General features: G+C 36.9%; 1 protein-coding gene and 1 long non-coding RNA gene across 4 annotated transcripts in view; both read right to left on the bottom strand.

Moving 5' to 3' along the window:
* Nucleotides 1–186, bottom strand: part of LOC137621161 (uncharacterized) — a 52,932-nt gene extending 52,746 nt beyond the window's left edge. The window contains exon 1 of one of the 2 annotated variants that reach the window (XR_011040141.1): nt 104–186. This is a non-coding gene — a long non-coding RNA (uncharacterized lncRNA). Of the gene's footprint in view, nt 1–18; nt 65–103 lie in introns of those variants that run through there. The other variant, XR_011040142.1, reaches the window with a different exon arrangement.
* A 10,417-nt stretch (nt 187–10,603) lies between these two features.
* Nucleotides 10,604–24,863, bottom strand: LOC137621162 (venom protease-like). Of its 2 annotated transcripts, none has more exons than XM_068351588.1 (9): nt 24,665–24,863; nt 23,145–23,333; nt 22,780–22,857; nt 14,233–14,348; nt 13,856–13,959; nt 13,086–13,254; nt 12,763–12,862; nt 12,337–12,506; nt 10,604–11,693 (listed from the first exon to the last, which is right to left on the bottom strand). In XM_068351588.1, the coding sequence occupies exons 1-9, from the start codon at nt 24,726–24,728 to the stop codon at nt 11,529–11,531; spliced, it is 1,155 nt and encodes a 384-aa protein (XP_068207689.1). In that variant the 5' UTR covers nt 24,729–24,863; the 3' UTR covers nt 10,604–11,528. The 2 variants fall into 2 exon arrangements, with proteins under 2 accessions (XP_068207689.1, XP_068207687.1); XM_068351586.1 differs by having other exon boundaries at nt 10,607–11,693; nt 23,145–23,336; nt 24,665–24,854.
* Between the last annotated feature and the right edge of the window lie 246 nt (nt 24,864–25,109).

The following is a 25,109-nucleotide window of genomic DNA, read 5'->3' on the forward strand; positions in this document are numbered from 1 at the left end:
TACAAACCGTGTCCTTACCTATATACCTAACGGTCCCTTACGTGTTCTAAGTTAGCCACAATAATGCATACCGGTGGCCGCTATCCTACGTACACCTCTTTACCCATAATTCAAGTTCCTAACTGCAGAAATTATATTCACCAGGCAGTGGGCACTAGACAGATAAAGTAAATCTTTGACTTCCAAGAATCCAAACGAGATGGAGAGGTAGAGGAGCAACTTAGGAACACGTTTGGGAATAGGATTGAGGACAATGAGTTTGTCTTTACATCGGCACTTCTTTACTTTTCTTCTATTTTCGTTCTTCATTTTCTCTTCACCTTTTCCCCATTTGATATATATATATATATATATATATATATATATATATATATATATATATATATATATATATATATATATATATATATATCCCTCTTTCTTTAAATTAAGCGTTTCCTATCATCTTCCTTTCCTCTTCTATGGGTGTTGCAATGGCTTTATTAATTTTACTTCTCTCTTCAACGAGATCTTGACAATAATGTAAGAAATGGGCGAGGTCTTCTCTCCATTATGTATTTTTCAATAATTTAATCTTTATCAGTTGGCCATAGTTCTATATATATAACGAGTCTGTTTTGTTGTAATAAAATATTTCTCCTACATGACCTTTTTTTCTTTTACATATATTTCTAAACTATTTTTTCTTTTATCTCTTCCTTCCATTTTTACTACCTATTTCTCTAATCTTGACCTCAAGCTCTTAGCCTCTTCCCTTCCAATTCTCCTGAAGGTTCTTGCACGCGTGCTTGCACAGATTGCCAGGACCTTGTGTCCGGACGGGGGCGAAGGTTCTATCATTCACATCCACAACTTTCATCGATTCCCTTTCATCTGTCTGTTACTTTAATAAGCGTTTATCACTCCTAAAACAAAAGAGTCTGCAATTGATAAACATTTGAATGATATCTAAAAGATATAAGATATTAGGAAGTATTATTTCCACGCTACTTAAATATCTTTATCAATCAATGAATTAATTAGGATGAAAAAAAACCCATAAGCTAGAGCGTTTTGAACGAAATGACTTGTGTGAATTTAACTCGGTAGCCAACAGCAGCTCATAATCAAGAGAAACTCTCTCACCTTCTACATTTTTAGCGGGAAATATTTGGCGTCTCATTGGCTGATCCTTTCTCAGCTCTGATTGGTGGTTGTATGTGACGTCATAAAATAGTATTTTTATGAATGAATTTAACTGGGTAGGGATGAAAATCTATACTTGTTGCAGATAAATTATCATTAAAAATTAAAATTTTCATGGATATGAACTTAAAATAAGTATTAATTAATTTTTCAATAAATAATGAATCTTGTTAAAAGATAGATGTCAAATGAATATATCATATTCGAAGGAATACTTAACTGCTTTCTGGCTACGATGTAACACGTGCGTGTGTTTGTCTGTTAATCTGTAGTAAGGAGGGTAATTACCAATCACAGTTGAGGAAGATATAGCCAATCAGAGGACTGGAGTTTACCGCTGGAGAGAGTTCCGCGGACTTACGAGTTGCTGTTCGATATTCTGGTAGAATTACCAGATTTCCTTTCCTCTTCATATGCTTGTTGCAATGGTTTTTTTTATTTTTTCTTCTCTCTTCAACGAGGTCTTGACAATATTGTAATAAATGGGCGAGGTCTTCTCTTCTTCATGTCTTTTTCTATCATCTAATCTTAATCAGTTGGCCCTAGTTTTGAATATATCGAGTCTGTTTTGTTGTAAAAAAAATTTCTTCTCCTACATGACCTTTTTTCGTTTGAATTTTTACTACCTGTTTCTCTAATCTTGATCTCGAGCTCTTAACCTCTATTCTTCCTATTCTCATGAAGGGTCTTGCGTGCGTGCTTGCGCAGATTGCCAGGACCTTGTGTCCAGGCAGGGGCGAAGTTCTATCGTTCATATTCACATCTTTCCTAGATTCCTTAGTCTCTTTCATCCATTTGTTACTTTAATAAGCGTTTATCACTCCTAAAACAAAAGAAAGGTGTGATTACTGAAGGGAAAGCCTGCAAACATTTGAACATTTGAATGATATCTAAAAGATATAAGAAATTAGAAAGTTTTATTTTCAGGCTACTTAAATATCATCGTTATATGTATAACAAAACAAACACAATGAATTAGGATGAAAAAAAAAAAACCTTACCTAGAGCGTTTGAAGGAATGACTCGTTTGAATTTAACTCGGTCGCCAACAGCAGCTCATAATCAAGAGAAACTCTCTCACCTTCTTCATTTTTAGCGGGAAATATTTGGTGTCTCATTGGCTGATCCTTTCTCAGTTCTAATTGGTGGCTGTATGTGACGTCATAAAATAGTATTTTCATGAATGAATTTAACTAGGTAGGGATGAAAAATCCATACTTGTTACAACTGAATTATTATAAAAAAAATAAGATTTTCATGGAAATAAACACAATACAGTCATTAATTTAATAATCAACAAGTAATGGGTCTTGTCACAAGATATACGTAAAATAAATACATCATATTCGAAGGAATACTTAACTGATTTCTGGCTAGGATGTTACATGTGAGTGTGTTCGTATGTTAATCTGTAGTAAGGAGGGTAATTGCCAATCACAGTTGAGGAAGATATAGCCAATCAGAGGACTGGAGTTTACCGCCAAGAGAGAGTTCCGCAAACTTATGAGTTGCTGTTCGATAAACCTACCCGAATTTCCATAACATTGCTTTTAAACGCTCTAGCTGTATGGGATGGGGAACAGAGCTAAAGATTTATTTCTAATTATAAGCAAATTTGATATATTTTCTTCAAAGTATACAGAAACAGCCGCTTATAAGATATTTTATAACATATTTTATTCAAGTGATGGATAATTCATGATTACTAAATCATCTAAATTATATTGAGAAAATGTCTATATGACGTCACAATGAGTAGGATGAATTTTGCAGCTTGTTTGTGATTTTGTAACTACACTTTTTTAACTTGAAAATGCTTATTAATTTAGTAATGAATCAATAACAGATATTGCTGGAGGATATAGGTTTAAGAAATGTCATATTCCTCTTGCGGCTATGATGTTGAGTGTGTGAGTGTGTGTGAAGCTGTAGTAACTGAAGGGAACCACCAATCACAGCTGAGGAAGATTTGGCCAATCAGAGGACAGGAATTTACCACCAAGAGAGAGTTTAGGGGTTAGATAAATTTCCACTCGAGAATCAGAGAAACCTGCCCATCCATAAAATCGCTTTCAAAACGTTTAAGCTATGATTTTTTGTTTTTAAAGTAATTAAAAATATATTTTCTTAAAAATATATGGAGACAGCCCATTATAAGATGTTTGACAACGTTTTATTAAATGGATAGATTCTGATTACTAAATCATTATATTTATTCAGAAAATGAGTCTTTATGATGCTATCAAGAAAGAGTAGAAGGAATTTTACAGCTTGTCTTTGCTTCTGTTTTCTGGTTCAAGTGAGCTAATATTATATTGAGCTTATAGAGTGAATTATCTGTGTAACTTTAAATCCTGTTTTGTTGCATTTCAAGTATAATGTAATTGAACAAATGCTTAGTAAATCATATGTTTATTAGGGTATATTTCGTCATAAAGAGTAAGGGTAGAATACCATCAAATTTATGACTTAAAACCCAATTTTGTGGAAATAAATTCGAAAAAAATAATTTATTATTAAATGGATCTTAAATATCATTGTTGTATAGAATAAAAAAAAATTAACTACAGCGTTTAAACGAAATAGTTGTAGATTTGACTCGTTTGCCAATAGCAGCCTTAAGGGAAAGGAACCCTCTCACCTTATGTGTTTCCTTAGCGGGAATTATCTAGAGTTTCATTGGCTGATTTGTTCTCTGCTGTGATTGGTAGTTGTATGTGACGTTATGTAAACTCGTATTTTATGAATGATTTCAACTGTTTACAGTTATAATTTCTATACTTATTGTAGATAAATTAAGACCAAAAAAAAAAAAAAAAAAATATGATTTCTATGAACACAAACTAAAAATTTGATCAATTTCATAATAAAATAAATAATGGATCTTGTTCAAATGTGTAAGCTGAATAAATACGTAATTTTCGAAGGAATAATTACCTGGGTTCTGGCTACAATGTTACATGTGTATGTGTGAATTTGAAAACAAAAGAATCAACTAATCACAGCCAAAAAGATACAGCCAATCGGGGGACTGGAATATCCCACCAAAAGAGTTCCGGGGACTTAAGAGATGCTAATTGGAAAACATGCCCGAATTCCCATAAAATTGCTTCCAACCGCTCAAGCTATTGGGGGAGGGGGGGTGACCTGAAGATTTTTTTTTTTTTTTTTTAAGACATTTAAGGATTTCTTTTCTTCAATATATATAGAGGCAGTTCCTTATAAGACATTTGGATCTTTTCGGTTTCACTGAAGCAAAAACTATGAAACCAAAATACATTTTTTTCCTGATGCATTATTTTATGCTCTTTCCGAAAATGAAATTATTTTTTTTTTTCCGAGAAAAGAAAAATTCAAAAGTTATGACCAGTTACAGATGGTTATTTCCTATGCATTTGTTAAGTAACATAATTTTCCCTTTTTCCTCAGATAATATTGCTGGCGACGAATAGTGTCTAACCTAACCTAAACCTAACTTAACCTAACCTAGTTGGGTTAGGTTAGGTTAGGTTAGACTATATCCGCCGCTAGCCATATCATCTGAGGAAAAAATAAAAATCAAGTTTCTTAACAAATGCATAGGAAATAACCATCTTTAACTGGCCATAACTTTTTTACTTTTCATTTCTCGAAAAAGAACATAAAACACTTCATTAGAAAAGTGTATTTTGCTTTCATAGTTTTTGTGGCAGTGAAACTGAAAAGATCCAGATGTTTTATCAACATGTTTTATCAGAAGGATACATGCTAATAACCAAATACAGTAGTTATTTGTATTAAGAAAAATACGTCTTGTAGCGTCATAAGGAGTAGGATGAACTTAAAACTTGTCTATATGATTGCTTAATTCTGTTTGCTGGTTTGAGTGTTGTAGGCTATTGAGTGATGTGTTGCTAATACTCGTTATTCAAATAAATACTCTTATTTTATCGACCTTATATAGTGATGGAACTACAGTACAAGACTGTAATTCGTCTTTTGTTACATTTCATGTATAATTTGAATTATTCAAGGGAATAATTGACCGTCTTAGTTACAATGAAAGCTGTGTGTGTGTGAAGCTATAGTTAAACAAATGTAATGGGCAATCACAGCTGTGAAAGTTTTAGCCAATCAGGACTGGATTGTAGCACTATGAGGGAGTTCCGAATGCTTATGCGTTGCTGATCGAAAAACTAGCCCTAATTTTGATAAAATTATATATATATATATATATATATATATATATATATATATATATATATATATATATATATATATATATATATATATATATATATATGTATATATATATATAAAGAGAGAGAGAGAGAGAGAGAGAGAGAGAGAGAGAGAGAGAGAGAGAGAGAGAGAGAGAGAGAGAGAGAGAGAGTCCCTTATAAGATGTTTTCATAACATATTCTATCAGAGGAATAAATTCTAATAACCAAATCATTATTTTTAAGTAAATACGTCTTTGGGATGCCATAAGGAGTAGGACGAACTTTACAGTTTGCCTACATGATTGATTAATTTTATTTGCTGGTTTGAGTGAGGCTCTGAGTAACACACGGGTAATATTCGATATTTAAATAGATACTATTATTATATCGAGTTTAGATAGTGAAGGAACTACGTGACTGTAACTCGTATTTTGCTGCATTTCAAGTATATTGTATTTATTCGAAAGAATAATAGAATATTTAGGACAGGGCCTACTTAATGATTTTTATTGTTTTAAATTGTGTTCATTGTAGAGTTTGTTACAAACAGCTGTTTATTACATGTGTGTAATCAAGCATGTTTTGCGTCTTTAAAGTAACATGTAACATGTCATAATATATTTAAGAAATTGCAGACAATAAAATGCAAATAAAGAAAACCTTTCCATATGCCTACTAAAATTTTGTCCTCATTGTTGTTCGTATGTCATTTCTTATTTGTCATATTTTGCACTGGATCCAACTGCTCTCGAGAGTTGGTGTTTGGACTGAACATATGTGATGAACTCAGAACTGCACTAGTATTCTTGTTTTCAAATATTGATATACGGGACAAAAGGTGTTCCGGGGGGGGGGGGGGGGGGGGGGCGTCGATACGGGACACAAGACAAAAATCTCATAAATATGGGATAATCCCGGCAAATACGTTTAGTCACCCTGGTGTCTGTGACGGTTATCCAATTCGTCATGAGTCCTAGTTACTTAATAATTCATAATCGCTTCTGGCTCAACTGGTCAATTATTATTACTATTACTAGCTAGGCTACAACCCTAGTTGGAAAAAAAGAGATGCTATAAGCCCAAGGGCTCCAATAGAAAAACAATAATCAAATTATAAGAGAGAGAAGTCATGAACAATTAAAATAAAATATCTTAAGAATAGAAAAAACATTAAAATAAATCTTTCATATGTAAACTATAATAAATAAAAAATAAACAAGAGGAAGAGAAATAAGATAGAATAGTGTCCCCAGGTGTACCCGAAGCAAGAGATGATTGATTGGTTGATTGATTGAGTTTTCTGGCATGAAGCAGGAGAACTCTAACCCAAGACAGTGGTAGACCCTGAACAGAGGCAATGTCATTACCGAAGACTAGAAAACAATGGTTTAATTTTGGAGTATCCTTTTCCTAAAAGAGCTGCTGACCATAGCTAAAACGACTCTTCTTCCCTTACCAAGAAGGATGTTGCCACTAAAAAAAAGTACATTGTAGCTGTTAAACCCGTGAGCACAGAAATTTTTTTTGGTAATCTTGGTGCTGTCAGGTGTATGAAGACAGTGGAGAATGTGGAAATGATAAGCCAGACTATTCGGTGTATGTGGAGGCAAAGGAAAAATTAGACGTAACCAGAGAGAGGGATCCAATGTAGTACTTCTTTTTCCTTTCATTTTGAATGATAAGATACTCACAAATACTGGCGGAAAACAATATTCTTGAAAAAAAATTAAAAAAATATAAAAATGTCTTTTAGATTTAATAGAACTTAGCCAGAAAGTGAAGTGCGCTGCCTATCAGGTCCAGGCGAAGTGCATCTGGACTGGAGTCGGTCAACAGCACGTCAACTAGAAATGCAAACTCCACTCAACTGGAGCTGGGACAAGAAAGGAAATCTATGGCAGATCACTTGGACAAAACTTTCATGCATCGCAGAGAGTTGCCTACAGCTGACCAAATGTGGATGCAAGTCAGAATGGTGTGGCTGCTGTAAATGCTACTGCTTTAGTATGACCTGCACGAAACTGTGTCGCTATAAATGGGAGATTTATAACCATTGTTGTATACTCATCCAAGACAATATTTGGGAAACAACTACAGCCCTACTTCTTATATGTATGTACAGTGTTATATCAAACTGATGGTGCCTGTGGTATGGGTACTTTTTACCCTAATTATGATACTGTGACTGATATGGTACAAGAAAGCTATTGTTCAAGTACATAGTTCCAAATTCAGATCCAACTAAGTAAAACATTTATGATTTGACAATAAGGAAATTCTATGACAATTCCCTGCAATTTTTGCAAGAAGCAATATCAAAATTTTATTTGGCTAACTTGTTTTTATCAAAAGCAATCCCCAAACAGTATGTGTACCGCGATTGGGGCTTGTTTCCGGAAAGGAAAGATTATTAGTTACCTGCTCAGCTATACCTCTTCACTTAATTTGTGTCGTTCAGTTAGTACTTTGTAAATGTTGCATAAGAGTGTTCATATTTCTGACCATTCTTTGCATTCCAATCTTCCCAGATTGTACAATTCTATACGTAGTAGGCTACTAGGTAGGCAGGTAATTCCAAGTCTTGCCTTTTCCATCATAAGGCTTAATGCTACACAGTATTCTAGAAGTTTTATTCCAGCTACGTTCAAATTATGAACGATCTTCCAAATCTGGGGGTTGAATCGGCGGAACTTCGAAAGTTTAGACTAGCTGCAAATGCTTTTCTGTTAAACAAGTTGACATAAGTCTCTTTTCATATTTCAACTAGTACATATCTAGTTTAACCTTGTTATTAATCTTATGATATATCATACTTTTTATTTATTACTTTTCAGCAATATCTTGTTTGTCACATCCACTATTCCTTTTCCAGCTGGGCTACTTTCTCTGTTAGAGCCCTTGGGCTTGTAGCATCCTTCTTTTCTAACTAGAGTTGTACCTTGAAAAACAACAACAACAAAATCAACAACAACAACAACAACAATAATAATAATAGGCTAATAATATACACACAAATATACTGTACACACACACACACACACACCACACACACACACACACACACACACACACACACACACATATATATATATATATATATATATATATATATATATATATATATATATATATATATATATATATATATATAAGGAAGCTTCAATTTTCGTGTTCCTTCCTTTTTAGCGTTCGGCTGCAATAAAAGATTTTGATTATGAGCATTGCTTGGGCTTCTGTCATTTTGAATAATTACAATAATTGATACAAGAAACTTTATCAATATATAAAAATATCACTCATCAAATTGTCCTTTGCTGTCTTAGGTAATTTCTTGAGGAAACAACTATTCATTATCAGTTTAACCGAATGGCGTGTTTCTATTGAAATGCTCCTCAAAACCAATGTTTTACTCTAAAAAAAAGCCTCACTGAGGCCATCTAGTGGTAAATTTAAAAAAAAAATGTGCTAATTCAGTGTATCAACAAAGAAACTATTGTATTCTTTGCTTGAAAACATTCCAAAAATCTTCCCTACACATTTTTAGGGATGAATACATTGAAATAATATATAAATATAATAAAAATACCGAAATTAGAGGTATCATGACAGATATAAGAAATCTTAGAGGGTATTCTCGAATAAGGTTCTGGCAAAATTGGACTGACATACCAGCCAGGTTTAGAATTGCCAATACTCTATAATGAAGAGTTAATAGTGATTTGTATAATATACTGTATTATTGGAAAATTTCTATACATCTTGATTACAATTTCACCATCTTGCTAAAATGCTCATGAATAGATTATCTATTATGATTTCTCTTTTTATAATGCCAAAAGATTTGCCGGCTCCAATCCCTCAGTGGTGAGGATGTAAACATTGGATTCCTTTAACTTTTTATAATGGCAAAATTTAAAACACTCAAACGAGTTGGTCCATGTCTAGTTCATATAGTTGAAAATAGATTCTAGGTGAATATATAAAGAGAGTTTATTCATAAAGGCTGTGGTGAGTACATTTGATTATTATTCACAAACTTTCATCAAGAACTATCACCAGATGACAGGGTTCCCATTGTGGACCAAACCAAAAACATTGTATACATGGTTTTAATTGTTCAGGATGCAGAAATTATTTTAAAAATGATTAAAGTAAAGTCGTACTTAAGTTATATTTTGGTTTTCAATTTGTATAAGTATTATAAGAATTCATGTTTTATCTTTCTTATAATAGTTTGGATTTCTTAAGGTTGGCTATCCTGGTACGCAAGTATCACCTTGTTTTGAAATCAGAATTTTTCCTATCAAATTAGGATATTGATGAGACGCAATTCTCATTCTAAAAACCTGAGAATAGATGATAAGATTGTGAAATTATTGTCATAATTCTGTTAGAAACAGGAACAAATTATTACAGTTGAAAGAATTGACGGTAATCGGAAATTATTTCATAAAAAAACTATTGTATCAAACTTTAACACGAGAGTAAAAATATCACCAAAACAGATGTATGTTAAATTTAAACAAATTTTAATTCTTCAAATACTAAAACGCAATCATGACATTTGTTAGGCTTTGATTGGGAAGTTTGAGGGAATTTTTAATGTCAGTTCTGGTGTTCTGATGAGGATGAAGTCTATGCCGAATGGGTTCCAGGTTGTCCAACACGAACATTAGCTGATTTACGTTATAATAAATAAATAAATGCTAATCAAGATCATATATCCAAATACAAAACTTCCTTTATGGTATATTATCCTGATCTAACATGAGTGCATTTGCTGTACAATATTTACGCAATTATGGGATTTTAAAATAATTTTTACATTCATGACATATACAATATCTGATCCTATTCTATTTTGGAACACTGATTAAGTAGAATTCAATCTTTAATCTTTACGAGAGAGAGAGAGAGAGAGAGAGAGAGAGAGAGAGAGAGAGAGAGAGAGAGAGAGAGATTTATGGGTCTTTTATCAGGTGGTTATTCTCATTATTCTATATTATATATATATATATATATATATATATATATATATATATATATATATATATATATATATATATATATATATATATATATATATATATATATACTGTATACATACATATATATATATATATATATATATATATATATATATATATATATATATATATATATATATATATATATATATATAATATATGTGTGTATGTGTATATATATAATGTATGAGTGCGTTTATATGCGCATATAACTGCTTGATTTTACAGACATGCATGTTTATAATATATACATTAATAAGCATATACGTACATTCTATATACTTTTATTTTTCGTATGTGTAAAGGTACAAATTAGTTGCTTTCTGTATGATTCAAACGTGTGTGAGTAATACGCACAGGAGAGAAAGTCGAGAGGATAAGGTTCGAAGAAAGAAGTAACTAGTGGATCGGGTCGGATTCAATTTAATTACCTTGGACTCAATCATAACACGAAGATGGAAAAATGGACTTATTCTAAATTTGAGATCAAAATTTCAAACTAGAAAGATTTATCACAATATCAAGTTTTGATTTTCAGTATGAGTAAAAGAACGTTACAACAAAAGAAATGGGATATATATATTCGATTAGGAAAGTTAAAACCTAAGCTCTTTACCTTGGTTAGCAAAAAGCTACGAAGGCCAGGGTTTTCGATGCCAAAGCAACAATCCCACGTGGAACTCGGGAGAATGACACTTGTACAAACCTACCAGGAATCTTTCAAGTAAAATAGTTGGCGTTGTAGGAAGGTAATCAGTGAAGTAGAGATGACTCTAGGCAATAACAAGTCAAAAATAATATAAAGATAAGGGAATTGCATTGTGTTTGGTGGTGGCTAATTTGTTTCATCTTGATAGTAAGAGAAAAATTAAGTTCTTCAATACCTTACACATGCGTGATGATGGAACTAAGATATTAAGTGACGGTAATATTGAACACTAGGCAAAGACTATAGGATGAAGATAGGAAATACAGTACTGTACATAGGAAGTAAGGCACTTGGAAAGAAAGAGAAAATAATCTTCTACTCTGTAAAGAGAATCATTTGGAAAGTAGCCCACTCATTGTCATCTTCTAATACACACTCAAGTCTTGTCTCTCCTATGTCAATTCTCTAAAAAGCGACTTTCTTGATCCATGCCAAATGAGGAGCGTGGAGGACGTTAGCGTATATGCCGGGAAAGTCCTTGTTGCCGCAGCCATAACCAGTAGACACTATGCCACTCAGGAAGTACTTTCTTTGTCCTCCCCGGTAAGTCAGGGGCCCACCAGAGTCCCCCTGCAAGGCATAAGACAAAACAAGCTGAGCTTCAGGTCACAAGAGTTTTATTCTCTTCAAGATTCACGAATAAATAGATGCATCTACCGAAGGGGAGCATAACTGCTCAACATTACTAACGTTTGGGTAATATCGGTTATATATCTCACTCCAATAAATGCTCAAAGTATAAATAAAACTAGTGACTAAAGAAGAAATAAAAGGGGAAATTTCGTTGATACCTTTTCTACGATTGGTAATGAAGTACCAAGTAAACAAACCCTTAAAAAACACCATTCAACAGCATTGCTTATTAGTAACTTTCATTAATTAACTGATTGAAGCTGAGAATATGAATTTAGATATATTCTTTCTTCTTAGCTCAAAACATTTATATTTTATTCACTCATTATATCGCAGGCTACCAGTTTATTATGAAACATTAGAAATTTGATGCATAATAAATCATGTTGATGAGTAACTATTTTTCTATGTAAAGCATTCTTTAACGGCTTTGCCTTTTTCACATAATGTAATATGATTTTTTAGAAAAAAAAGTGTATCTTTTGACAATAACTATTTGAATATTAAGTTCAGGAAGTAAATTGGATAAATCTATAGGCAAGGAAGAGAATGAGTTATTTTTTGCAAGAGCAATTGTTACCTGACAAGCGTCACGGCCTCCTTGCTCGTGTCCCGCGCAAACTGTCTCCCTTCCGATACCTTTGGGCCAATGAACCCTGAACTGCCTAAGATCAGAGTACGCATTGTGGCATGTTGAGATTGGGAACATCACGACGTCCACTTCCTGCAGAGCTGTGCTGGGGGATCCAGCTGGGAAATATCACAGAATCATCAATACAAGAAGAATTCTTGCATGCCAAGGAGCAGAAGCGCTAACAGGCTTATGACCATATTCACCAAATGCCTTTAAGACACCCTTATAGAAAAGTATATGCATTCATGTTTCAATATTGTATGTCCATACTTACACGTATTGTACAGGGGCATGAGAGAGAGAGAGAGAGAGAGAGAGAGAGAGAGAGAGAGAGAGAGAGAGAGAGAGAGAGAGAGAGAGAGAGAGATTTACCGAATTGAGTGTCTCCCCATCCAGTCAGTTTCATGGACCTTCCTGTCAGATTCGTCAGGCTTTCGTCTCCCCACGGTATGCACACAGGAGCTATAGATAACTGTGATGTGAAAAGATTAATCTAATGAGCGATAAATTTATAGAGCATTTTAAGGATTGAAAATAAACGCAGTAAGTCATCATTAAACATTAACAATACTGTAATCTCTAGAAAAAATACTATGGAAATTAGTAAGCAGGTAAACAGGCAAATATACAGATATTTTTCTATTACTTCAGGAATGATATCGAAAAGGGGTAATCTAAGCTATACATATACAGACCTTGAAATTGACCTTAGTCTTGAGCTGCAACAGAGCCAGGTCATGGTAAGCGACGGGGAAAGCGTAATCGGGATATCGGATCATTTGCGAGATTTCAAAGTCCTCTTCATTCGAACCGTCACTCGCCGTTGCATAGTTGTGTTCACCTAACCTAACTATGGTAGGTAATCTATTGAAATAAAAAAAAAAAAAAAGATATGTAATGAATGAGTAATGAGCAAGCTAATGAAGAATTAACGTCTTACGTTTACCCTTGAACACTATGGAGGATAAATCCGTATTCAGACAATTACAAACTGAGGACTTGTCAGCAATGTCATAGTTTTTTCCCTTAACTACCATTTTTTAGTTTGAGTCTATGTATAAAGTAACTGAATATATATATTACAATGATGTTGAATTGCTGTTACAAAAATTCTAAAAGTTGCTTTGCATTGCTTACTGTATTGTGTATTAATTTAACAGGTGTCATAACACACACAGTATCTTAGAGTCAGATTTCTCATGTTTATTTCTTGAAACGTATTTTGTGCAAATTTGGAAACTATGTTTTGTATTATTTCAAATGTGTTCTGAAGTCATCAAAATGAGGATCCCTTACGAACAATGTGGAAGCAAATAGATAAATCTATATATGCAGGAAAAAAAAAGGACGAAACATCTAGGGTAATTACATAAATAAACCAATTTATAGAAGAAAATAAACAATGAAAGATTCCAAGACCAAAAATTTACGTATATGTACTACACAATTACAACTAAGAACTTACTTGTCATCTAAGCAGTGAGCTGCAGTGAGAACCCATTGCTCGTTGATGAGAACGCCTCCACAGAACCAATTGAACCCAACTTCTTCTTTAATACCTATGAGAGCCTGGAAGAATGGATCTGGTTAGACCTTTCATATCAATATATAGATTTTTCCTTACTTTTAGTATTTCGAGATATTATCATATCTATGATATTGGCTCTTTTCTCCGATAAAACTTACATTAGAAACTTGACTAATTTGTTAAAAATGGTCTCGTCAAGCACTGAATATTTTTCAGAAGCCACATGACAAGCGTGATAGAGCTAAATATATTTTGCAATGTCCCAGCATATGTCATGTTAATAATCAATCTGATAAAAACCTCGCCTTACCTACCATCCATGGCCATGCATCTCTGAGTGATTCAAATCCTCCGACAACAGCAGGCTCATTTACGAAGGCCGCCCTTCTAAATCTTGAGGAATCTGACCTGAATCCAACATGGCCACATCCTGCAGAAAAGATTAAAAATGAAAAAAGTGATTTTCTTTTCTCCTTTCGTGACTTGATTCACACGCACATGTAATATATATATATATATATATATATATATATATATATATATATATATATATATATATATATATATATATATATATAATCATTTATTTATTTATTACCATCATCAGCCATTACTAGTCCACTGCAGAACAAAGGTCTCAGACATGTCTTTCCAGTGTATATATATATATATATATATATATATATATATATATATACATATATATATATATATATATATATATATATATATATATATATATATATATATATATATATATATATATATATATATATATATATATAGCTTATGAAGATTAGAAGCAAGGATGAGCAAAATGAAATGTTTGGAAGACCACAATAAAATTTAGAAAAAAAGACCACTGACCAAGCCAGAGAGCGGTTAGTACATGTCGAAAATTCAAACCTGTTTGGTATGCTGAATCTAAAGTTTTGCATGAGACTGACAAACGAAAAGGCCTTAAAGGCAGTTGATTTAGCCAAAAAAGTGACACATTCAAACAAAGAAGTAAGGCAATCAAGGATAAAGAGAAATAGTTTCTAATTTTGATCAATAAAATCAATTAGTAGGTGTCAGCATTTCAGAGAGCATACTATGCACAAAGGCTAAACAACTGCTCAGGGATATCTTCCAAAATAACCCCATGAACAAACGATAAAACAGGTGCTAGTGAGGTTTATATTACCAGGTGAGAGTGATTTAACAAATTTAAGGGGGGAAGTGGCATAAATGGTACTATAAAATATGGCGAGGTCGCAAGTTTTAAAAAAGTCTCTATCAAAAATTATTTGAGTGTTTTATTATCCAAGTCTTCAATTAGGAGGAGATATGTTTTTTTGGAAAAATATGCGAAAGAGGACCTACATCATCCAGATGGCCTTGGAGAGGTATGAGCCTCTAAGGAATATGCTAACTTTGTCACTATGTTGGAATGCAAATGGGAACTTGAAGGTCAAGCTCCTAATTGTTTATTATTAAAAAAACAGGAGTTTCAAGAACAACATTATATAGAACAAGCTAAAAGTTTTTATGGAGGACTAACAGTAAAGCTTGGGTAACCATAGGCAATATTGTTTTGTGTAGGTTCTTGAAGTGTTTAGGCCTAGTGTAAAAAGGTACTTTTAAGAAAAACAGTTAGCACCTAAGGTCCTCCTTATGAACAATGATCTCCTCATCTTCCAATCTTGGAGGATGAGCTACATCCTGCCCATGTATAAGCAAGTAATCTATAATTTCAAGAATTCTACACTGCTTTGGTTAATAGTAAAAGCATTCTGAAAGAATTACTTCAGTATTCTCTACTGTAAAATTCTTCCAGGAAAAGTTTGGGGAAGTGTCTTCCTGTACAATGAACTCTACCCAGAGTAAGCTGTGGCCAGACTGTATGTACTAGAGAGGTACTTTAAAGGCTTTGAGCCGGAGTCTACACATAATTCTGTGGTTGGGAATACTGTCTCTAGGAATGGTTATGGGCTTGGATGTCGATGATGATGATGATGATAAGGTGTTGGTGGAGAACCACAGAGCAAAGCTCACCACTGAGGAACTGCAAGACTACCAAAGAGCAGGAGAGTGTGTTTGATCCTCTTAGTTCAGTGATTAAAATTTCGGCCAATTTGGGGGAGTGACATTATTAGTAGCTAAAGCGATGTGATTTCGATTGAAGAAGAACCTCCAGGAAGGATTGACCTATTTCCTTTTAATATTGGAAGTGACCAGAAAGCGCCTACTAGATAATTTTCAAGGGGAAGTATAAGGGGAAATTAGTAAATCAGTGGAACAAAGAATTATCGAGGAAAGTGAATCCGCTTGGTCTCTGAAATTGTGGCAGCGAGGAAAAAGGATGGCTTGGTAAGATCGTGCTTCGATTAAGGGAAATTAAATGCTCTTACTAAAGATAATGCATATCCTTTCCCCTTGATAGAAAAGTTTAGTAAACTATACCACTGTTGATTCGAAAACTGGTTGCCATTAAATTCTAATTCATGAAGACAGTAAGAGTAAAACGGCCTTTGTAGCAAATGGTCATTTATAATAATTCAACGTCCCACAATCGGTTTTAAAAATTCTCCGAGTCACTTGCCCAGAGTAATTATGTCAATACTATCTTCCTTAATTGGCCAGTGTTCTTGTTTATCTTGACGACATTAAAATAACAAGGAAAACAGACGGAGAAAATAAAATAATATAAAAGTTTCTTGGAAGCATTTCACTGTAATGGGCTTGAAAATCAAGTAAACAAATGTCTAAAACACATAGTGACTCCTGATGGTATTGTACCAACCGTGTGTCACACGATCGTACATAATTCATTTTGTATATATTATGCTTGTATCTTCGCTCTTCCCTCGCACTAAAAAGAACCAAAATAAACATGTCTACGTTTCCCCTATGTAACATTATCTGTCTTTCGAACATGAAATTTCGTGTTGCCTTGAGGTTTTGTATACTGTATAAAGGAGAGTGTTCTATAATAAATTAACTCAGTTGCGTTCATACTGCCTTTGAGTTCACAACCTTCTCTCGGCCCGTCACATTGGTGACCCCGGAAGTCGACTCGCTCCCACCGCTGCCGCTGCCCCATTGAAACTTTCATCGTTCGCCAAAGGAGAGGCGTTTGCTTGGTTTCAGTGCGCAGAAGTCCAGTTTCACATCAAGGGCGTGACTCGCTCAACCACCAAAGCAGATTATGTTCTCGCGTCAATACCCGAGGACACCTTCTGGAATATCCGACTGGCTTTGTGAACAAGAAGACACCCCAATAGCGTATGACGCCCTCAAAATATACCTTCTGCAGCAGTACTCGCCGTCGCCAGCCACCCGTATAGCAAAGCTTTTTCAGCTCTCGCAACAACCGTTGGGGGACCAAAGGGCTTCGCTTGCCCTCAGGGAAATGACCAGTATCGCTCGCCTTCAACCTGCCGCAGACGGCTCTCCTCGTGAGGTGAACCTACTTCGTGCCCTTTGGATACGCCGTTTACCCGGACCTATACGCGCTGCCATACCCGATGTCGATAGTTTACCCATAAAGGACTTGATGATCAAAGCCGACGCCCTTATGGACAGTCACTTCAAGACCTTCATCAACGCCTCCACACCTGACAAAGAGGATGCCTATTCAACGTGAACCGAAGCTGACATGAATGCCGTAGGACATACACGCCTACCCCATGACGTGCCGAAGCAGCGACAAAGCCGCCCACCACCCACCAATCGCTCGCGCCCCAACAAACGACTTCTACAGCCACTTACTACCTCCCATCCGCCGCAGTTTTGCTACTACCACTTCAGATTCGGGGCAACCGCGAAGAAATGTGCCGAGGATTGTCAGTGGCCAAAAAACGTGTAAGTAGGCCATCGCTCGTGGCGGTGGCCTCCCATGTTTCTAATCTTTTCTTTTTACATGATGCAGGAACGGTTTTCTTTTTACATGATGCAGGAACGGGCGTGCGATTTTTGGTAGACACGGGTGCTTGTCGTTCTCTTTTGCCAAAGAAACTCTTCAAGACACGATGTAGTCTGTCTACATCTGCCGACGTCCGCCAACGAATCTGCGATACCCACCTACGGTTACGAGAACCTCACATTGTCGTTCGGAATCGGTAAATTCAATTGAAAGTTTCTCGTTGCTGACGTCACATTGCCAATCCTCGGTGCGGATTTCCTCTCTCATTTCCACCTTCTGGTCGATGTTGCCCACCGACGACTGGTCAACGTAGACTCGTACTTGTCGACACCTCTTCAACCCGCCCCCTCTAACCTCGCTCTCCACATTAGCACACCCACGGATGCCTATGCTCACCTCCTCACGTCGTACCCGGAAGTTTTCCGTCCAGAATTTCGCCAAACGCCCACGGTTCCTGCCAAGCACGGTATTTATCACCATATCAAGACGACAGGACCCCCAGTCTTCGCAAAATTCAGACGTTTGGCACTGGCACTGGAACGATTGGCAGCCGCCAAACAGACATTCGCCGAAATGGAGGAAATAGGCCCTTGCCAAAAGGCCTCCAGCCCATGGTCGTCACCCTTACACATCGCTCTGAAGAAAGACGGCTCCCTCCGGGGATTACAGGCGCCTGAACATGCAAACAGAACCGGATCACTACCCCCTCCCAAACATTGCCAACGTGACATCCTACCTGCACAAAATGAAGGTTTTCTCTACGCTCGACCTCCTGAAGGGGTATCATCAGGTGCCTATGATCCCAGAAGACATCCCCAAGACTGCCATCACCACTCCGTTTGGTACATACACCTTCAATTACTCCTGTTTTGGCCTTCGTAATGCTGGGGCAACATTTCAATGTCTCATGGATGGCATCTTAGGGGACCTCTCTTTCTGTGTATGTTGTGGACGACATACTTGTGTTCTCTTCCTCAAAAGAAGAACACCTCCGTCACCTGCTCATCGTGCTTGACCACCTGCAACAAAACGGCCTTGTAGTCCGGTACGACAAGTGTACCTTTGGCGCCAACGAAGTGTCGTTCTTAGGGCACCGCATCCCTCCTGAAGGAGTCCATCCCCTCCCTGAGAAGGTAGCAGCCGTTCAGAACTTCCCCGCGCCCTCGACCGTCAAAGCTCTGCAGGAATTCTTGGGCATGATTAACGATTATCACCGTTTTCTGCCAGCCATTGCCGCCACTCTTGCTCCCCTGTACGCCTCCCTCAAGGGCAAGCCAAAAGACCTGAAGTGGGGTCCCCTTCAAGAAGCAGCCTTCTGTAATGCAAAGAAGGCCCTATCAACTGCTGGGGCTCTCACTTTTCCTATCCCACATGCCCCTTTCCTTCTCTCCACCAATGCCAGCGACGTCGCTATTGGTGCAGTACTCGAGCAGGTGGTCAACGGCTCGCCCTGCCCATTGGCCTTCTTCAGCAGAAAACTGTCCAAGGCAGAATCAGGTTATTCTACCTTCGATCGAGAATTGCTGGCGGTGCACTTGGCTGTCCGCCACTTTCCCCATTTCTTAGAAGGTACGCCCTTCATCATTCGTCATTCGCACAGACCACATGTCTCTGGTGCATGCCTTTACTCGACAGTCTGATGCCTGGTCCGCCCGGCAACGCCGACATCTCTCCGCCGTGGCTGAATACAATTGCACCCTTCAATACGTCCCTGGGAAAATGAATCCCGTTGCCGATGCCCTGTCAAGAAACACGTTGGCTGCCGTTCAATTGGGATTGGATTACAACGCCCTGGCTGAAGCCCAACGACAGGATCTAGAGTATCAAGCATGTAGGACATCCTGCACGTCCCTCCGTTGGGATGACTTCCCCCTCGAAGACTCCAACACCACCCTCCTCTGTGACGTCAGTACTGGTAGACCGCGACCTTGGATTCCTGCTCCCATGCGCTGGCAGGTGTTTGATTTCATTCACGGCCTTTCACATCCCTCGTGCCGTTCTACTGCACAACTGCTGAAGGCAAAGTTCATTTGGCACGGCATTTCTAAGGATGCTAAGGATTGGGTCCGCACCTGTACATCTTGCCAAACTTCCAAAGTACATCGACACACGGATTCGGGAGTGGGCACCTTTCCTCAACCTCAGCGTCGTTTCGCACACATTCACATCGACGTTGTAGGCCCCCTACCCACATCACAAGGACATCGTTACCTGTTTACCGTCATCGACTGCTCCACTCGTTGGCCTGAAGCCATTCCCATGGAAACTGCAACGTCCGCCTCATGTACATCTGCCTTACTCTCTGGATGGATTGCAAGATTTGGTATCCCTGAGCATATTACTTCTGACAGGGGAACCACTTTCACCTTTCAATTGTGGATATCATTAGCGAATCTCCTGGGCATCATCCTACATCAGACAACGGCCTACAACCCCCCTGCCAATGGAATGGTTGAACGTTTTCATCGTACCCTCAAAGCAGCTTTGATGTCCCGCTGCAAGGATTGCAACTGGTTTACTCAGCTTCCCTGGGTCCTCCTGGGACTAAGGACCACTCCTAAAGATGCCCTCGACATCTCGGCAGCTGAAATGGTGTATGTCCCTGCCGAAATTTTTCCTCCTACAACCTCCTCCGACGATCTCCAGCGCATACGTCACGTCGTGGGAAAATTTACTCCATGCCGCCAGATATACAAGCCCCCAGCGAAGCATCACATACCAACAGACTTGCACTCTGCAACGCACGTATTCCTGCGCAACGACACTAGCAAGCCACCGCTAACGCCCCCTTACACGGGCCCTTTCCTTGTGATCCGCCGCAGTCCGAAAGCATTCCTACTAAACATTCGTGGCAAAGAAGACTGGGTTTCCATTGATCGTCTAAAACCTGCTTATCTTCTGCCAGATGACCCGCCTACAGTTCACCTCTCTAGATCAGGGCGCCCTATTTAACATGTACAGTATGTCATTTTTAGGGGGGGGAGCCATGTACCAACCGTGTGTCTCACGATCATACATAATTCATTTTGTATATATTATGCTTGTATCTTCGCTCTTCCCTTGCACTAAAAAGAACCAGAATAAACATGTCTGCGTTTCCCCTATGTAACATTGTCTGTCTTTCGAACATGAAATTTCCTGTTGCCTTGAGGTTTTGTATATAGAGGGGAGTGTTCTATAATAAATTAACTCAGTTGCTTTCATACTGCCTTTGAGTTCACAATCTTCGCTCGGCCCGTCACAGTATCTAACCTTACCCTAAAGTAGAAGAAATCCGAGAGTATCTCAGGCTGATTACTCGTAAGCAAGTGGCTACGTTTTTAATCATTCACTTAGCATTACCGTAAGTTCATCAGAAATCTTTGAGAAATAATCAACCCCTGAAATGCACTAAAGAAGCAAAAGGAAATACATTAGGTCGTTGTAGAAGAGAAGACCTTTAGCCAACTGAAAGTTGGCCCATGCGCTGTGCTCCTTCATTGCTAGTTTTGGATGTCAGAAAGGGTTGATATGTTATAAAGGTATCAAGTTTGTGAATAGAGTGATGCAAGAGGCTGCAGACACGATGAAAATAGGAAATTTTCCAGTGGCTGCATATACTGTTGGTCTTCAACTAATGGGTTGGTAAATCCCATAGCAGGGAAGTGGTGCGAAGTTCATGTTGTTTAGTGGCTGATGATCCAAGCCATTGGCATTCCATGCTTCCTACCACAAAGCTGGCCTTAAAGATTGCATATAATGCACCACTAAGAGGTACACTTTTTTTTTTTCCTAGAGGAAGGATGGGATACTGTATCATGCACGGTCCTGATGAATCCACACCAATCGTCCGACTACTCCACCACTGAGCAACATTGCATATACTGTACATGATAAATCTGCTATGGAGTAATGAGTACGCACCACAAAAATATTTTAGCATTGGCTAATGAAAAACATTACTTGAATAACTGAGGGCAATGTGTTTGCAGGCGACAGTGCTTATCTAAAGATATTACAACAAAAGAAGCATAGATTGGAGCCGGCATATTTGGGTCCATGTCGTTTCAAGGAGGTGAAATCTACCAAAATCGTCATACAAATTATAGTCCGTGGTGTAGCGTCTCAGAGTACCATCAGGCACAAATACACATAATCCCTAAAGATGTACTTTTCAAAAGTTTAAACCAAAATATAACCAAATAACACGGCGTATGCGACATTCCAGGTGTTGTGAGTAGAAGAATTTTTCTGTGTGGATTGGAAAAAATTATTACCTCAGAGGAAGTGTCCATTATTTCTAGAACCAAATTCATTCTTAGCTCTTTTAGCTGAACAAGAGAAACACGTGCAATTAGTCTTACTGTCTACAGAAACGTATTTGTCATTGTATATATGATGACATGACGCAATTAATAGCGAGAAGGAAACTGAATAAATTTATCAACTCTAGTTAAAAAAGCAGGATGCTATAAGCCCAAGGACTCCAAAAGGGAAACATGACCCAGTGAGGAAAGGATTGATTGATTATTAAACATTATCTGGCATTGTAACAACAACGGTGAGGAAAGAAAATAAGAAAATAAATATACTATATGAAAAGTACCGAATAATGAATACAACATATCTTAAGAAATAACGTTAAAATAGGTCTGTCATACATAACCTATGAAGAGAGACTTAATAAAAAACATTCGCCACAAGTTTGAACATCTGAAGTATTTATGAGTATTTTGATGGGCCCTCTAATATTATGACGTCGACTTAGTAATAGGAACCCGTCTGAGGGATTCTCTATGCGTCTGGGTATATATACTGTAGTGTCTTACTTAATAGAAAGAAAAGTATTAACTGGGTATAAATTAGTCGGGTAAGCATAAGACACACTAACACACCCTGAGGGGTCAGAACAAAACTAAAAGTTAGATTAACTAAAACTACATAATTTAAAAACATTGTTTTTCATAACACTTACTGAGGTTTCTATACGACTTGGGAGGAGAAATGTCAAAGGCAGGTGCTGTTACTAGAACGGGATGTTCAGGTGTCCTCTCTGTGAAAACAAAACCATTCGGAAGTCCAATTAAATAGAAATAAACCTAACAAATATATGTTTTATGACTGATTTCAAAATTTCTTTGACGAAAAAAAGCGAACTTTCATTAATAATTCATTTACTATGTTCCCAAACCCTTAATAAACTGATAATTTTATCCAAATATTTAATGTAGATTACAATCGAAGGCAAGTAGAAATTTAGTGAAGACAATAAAACCAATTAACATCAAGAAAAGTATGAGTGTCTAAAGGAAGACCTTCAATTAATTTGAAAAGTCTCACCTGCATCTGGGCAACACACGATTGGCAAAATCCCATTGAATCCACATATAGCAGGAGGGTCTGTTCTGAAAGTCTCTCGGATTCCTGGACATTTTAGGATTTCTGTACACTGGCCCTGTCCCCCTTTCTTCGTGGTGCAAGGACTCCCCGGGGATCCATTTCCTTCAGCAGGGTTTGTGAAGATTACATCTGCTAAAAAAGAAAAGAAAAAAGAAAAAAAAATCGTTAAAAAAATATCACAAGCATTTAGTTTTCTTGTAGGTTTATCTATAAATTGTTGCTTATTCACATGATCCTACAGAATCATCAGTTTCCTTCCTCCACTCCTATATAAGTTACCAGGAACTTTCTACTTATTCCCTAGTCCTTCCATCCTTAATCATAAACAGAAGTTTTGGATCTTAAAATTACAGGAAATATGTCTTGGAAACATCATCTAAATAAAATTGAGATCAAGGTGTCTGCTTCCGATACTAAAGCTCATATCATTACCATCCTTTCCACCTGGAAATAGTGTATCTTTACTTTGCGGAATTCGTTTCCTTTTTCTTTTTAAGACGAAACTAAATCTAAGGAATTAGTCTGATTAATGAATCTACCGTCAATTTTTTTTAAGATTTTCTTTCTCAAGGCTACATTGATAACTCTCTCTCTCTCTCTCTCTCTCTCTCTCTCTCTCTCTCTCTCTCTCTCTCTCTCTCTCTCTCTCTCTCTCTCTCTCTCTCTCATACATTCACTTTTAAAGCTCCTGTTTTATTCTACTACTAGTGTACGCGACCCGTCAAAATGACAGTTAATATTTAGATAGGTATGCACACACACAGATTCAACCCTTCCCACCCTCCCCCTTTCCATAACTACTATCCGCTGGTAATTTGTGGGAGATCATGGTTTCAGGGTGTACCTCTCGGGATACCCTATCTTATCAGGGTATGACTACTCCTCTTCTTAATTGCCACTGGGGGAGACGGGAAATAAATGTATTTAAAATATATAACCAGACACTTGCTCTTTATTATAAAGGTGATGATTACAGTGTTAGGACGGAGCCATCATCTTATCTGAGGTAAAGCACTGACTAGGTGCTGTTTTTAGAATGATTTATCGTTAACTTTTTCTTATCATTTATTTATTTCCTTATTTCCTTTCCTCACTGCGCTATTTTTCCCTGTTGGAGATAATGAGCTTGTAGCATCTTGCTTTTCCAACAAGACAAGGGTTGTGGCTTGGCTGGTAATAATAATAATAATAATAATAATAATAATAATAATAATAATAATAATATCCTTACCCAAGTTTTTCCCGTTTTCGTTGCATTATACAACTACTATATCGTGAGTTTTTGGAGAGTTCCATCCCATACACTTTCAATTCGCTATTCTATTTCTTACCAGCCACACAATGTTCCCGCGCACACACAGTATAAGGAGGGAAGAAATATTCACCACAAATATCTTAAAATCCACAATTGGATGCACAGTGATAGGAACTTAGGACACGTAGTATAACCTTGAACTAACCTTCAGAGCGAGTGATTCCAACGATGAACCACGATATCATGTGTAGATAATGGAACCAATGCATATCTAACAATTTCACAAAGGAGCAATGACAGACCTCACAACAACGTGGGGGAAAATATCATATATCTAAGAAAATAGTTTGTGTTGCAACCTCTTTTATATGACTATTCAGCGTCGGTTGCCAGAGCTCACCGGCTGATCCGTAAAAAAACTACAATATTTCTGAACGTAACGGCATGGTTATTATTATCATGAATTCTTTTTTTTTCAGCTATCAAAACAAGTGCCATTTATTTCCTTAAGAATCAAAATGCTGCCAAATCATTAATAAGCAGAAAAAAGTATAACCAAGAACTAGTGTACTTGTTATATAACAGATTTCTCGAAAACTCCCAACGAATCAAAAAGAAAGCTTGAACACTGGATGGTGGATAGTGGCCAC

Source organism: Palaemon carinicauda, chromosome 27, assembly GCF_036898095.1.
Source record: "Palaemon carinicauda isolate YSFRI2023 chromosome 27, ASM3689809v2, whole genome shotgun sequence".
NCBI classification, from domain to species: Eukaryota; Metazoa; Arthropoda; class Malacostraca; order Decapoda; family Palaemonidae; genus Palaemon; species Palaemon carinicauda.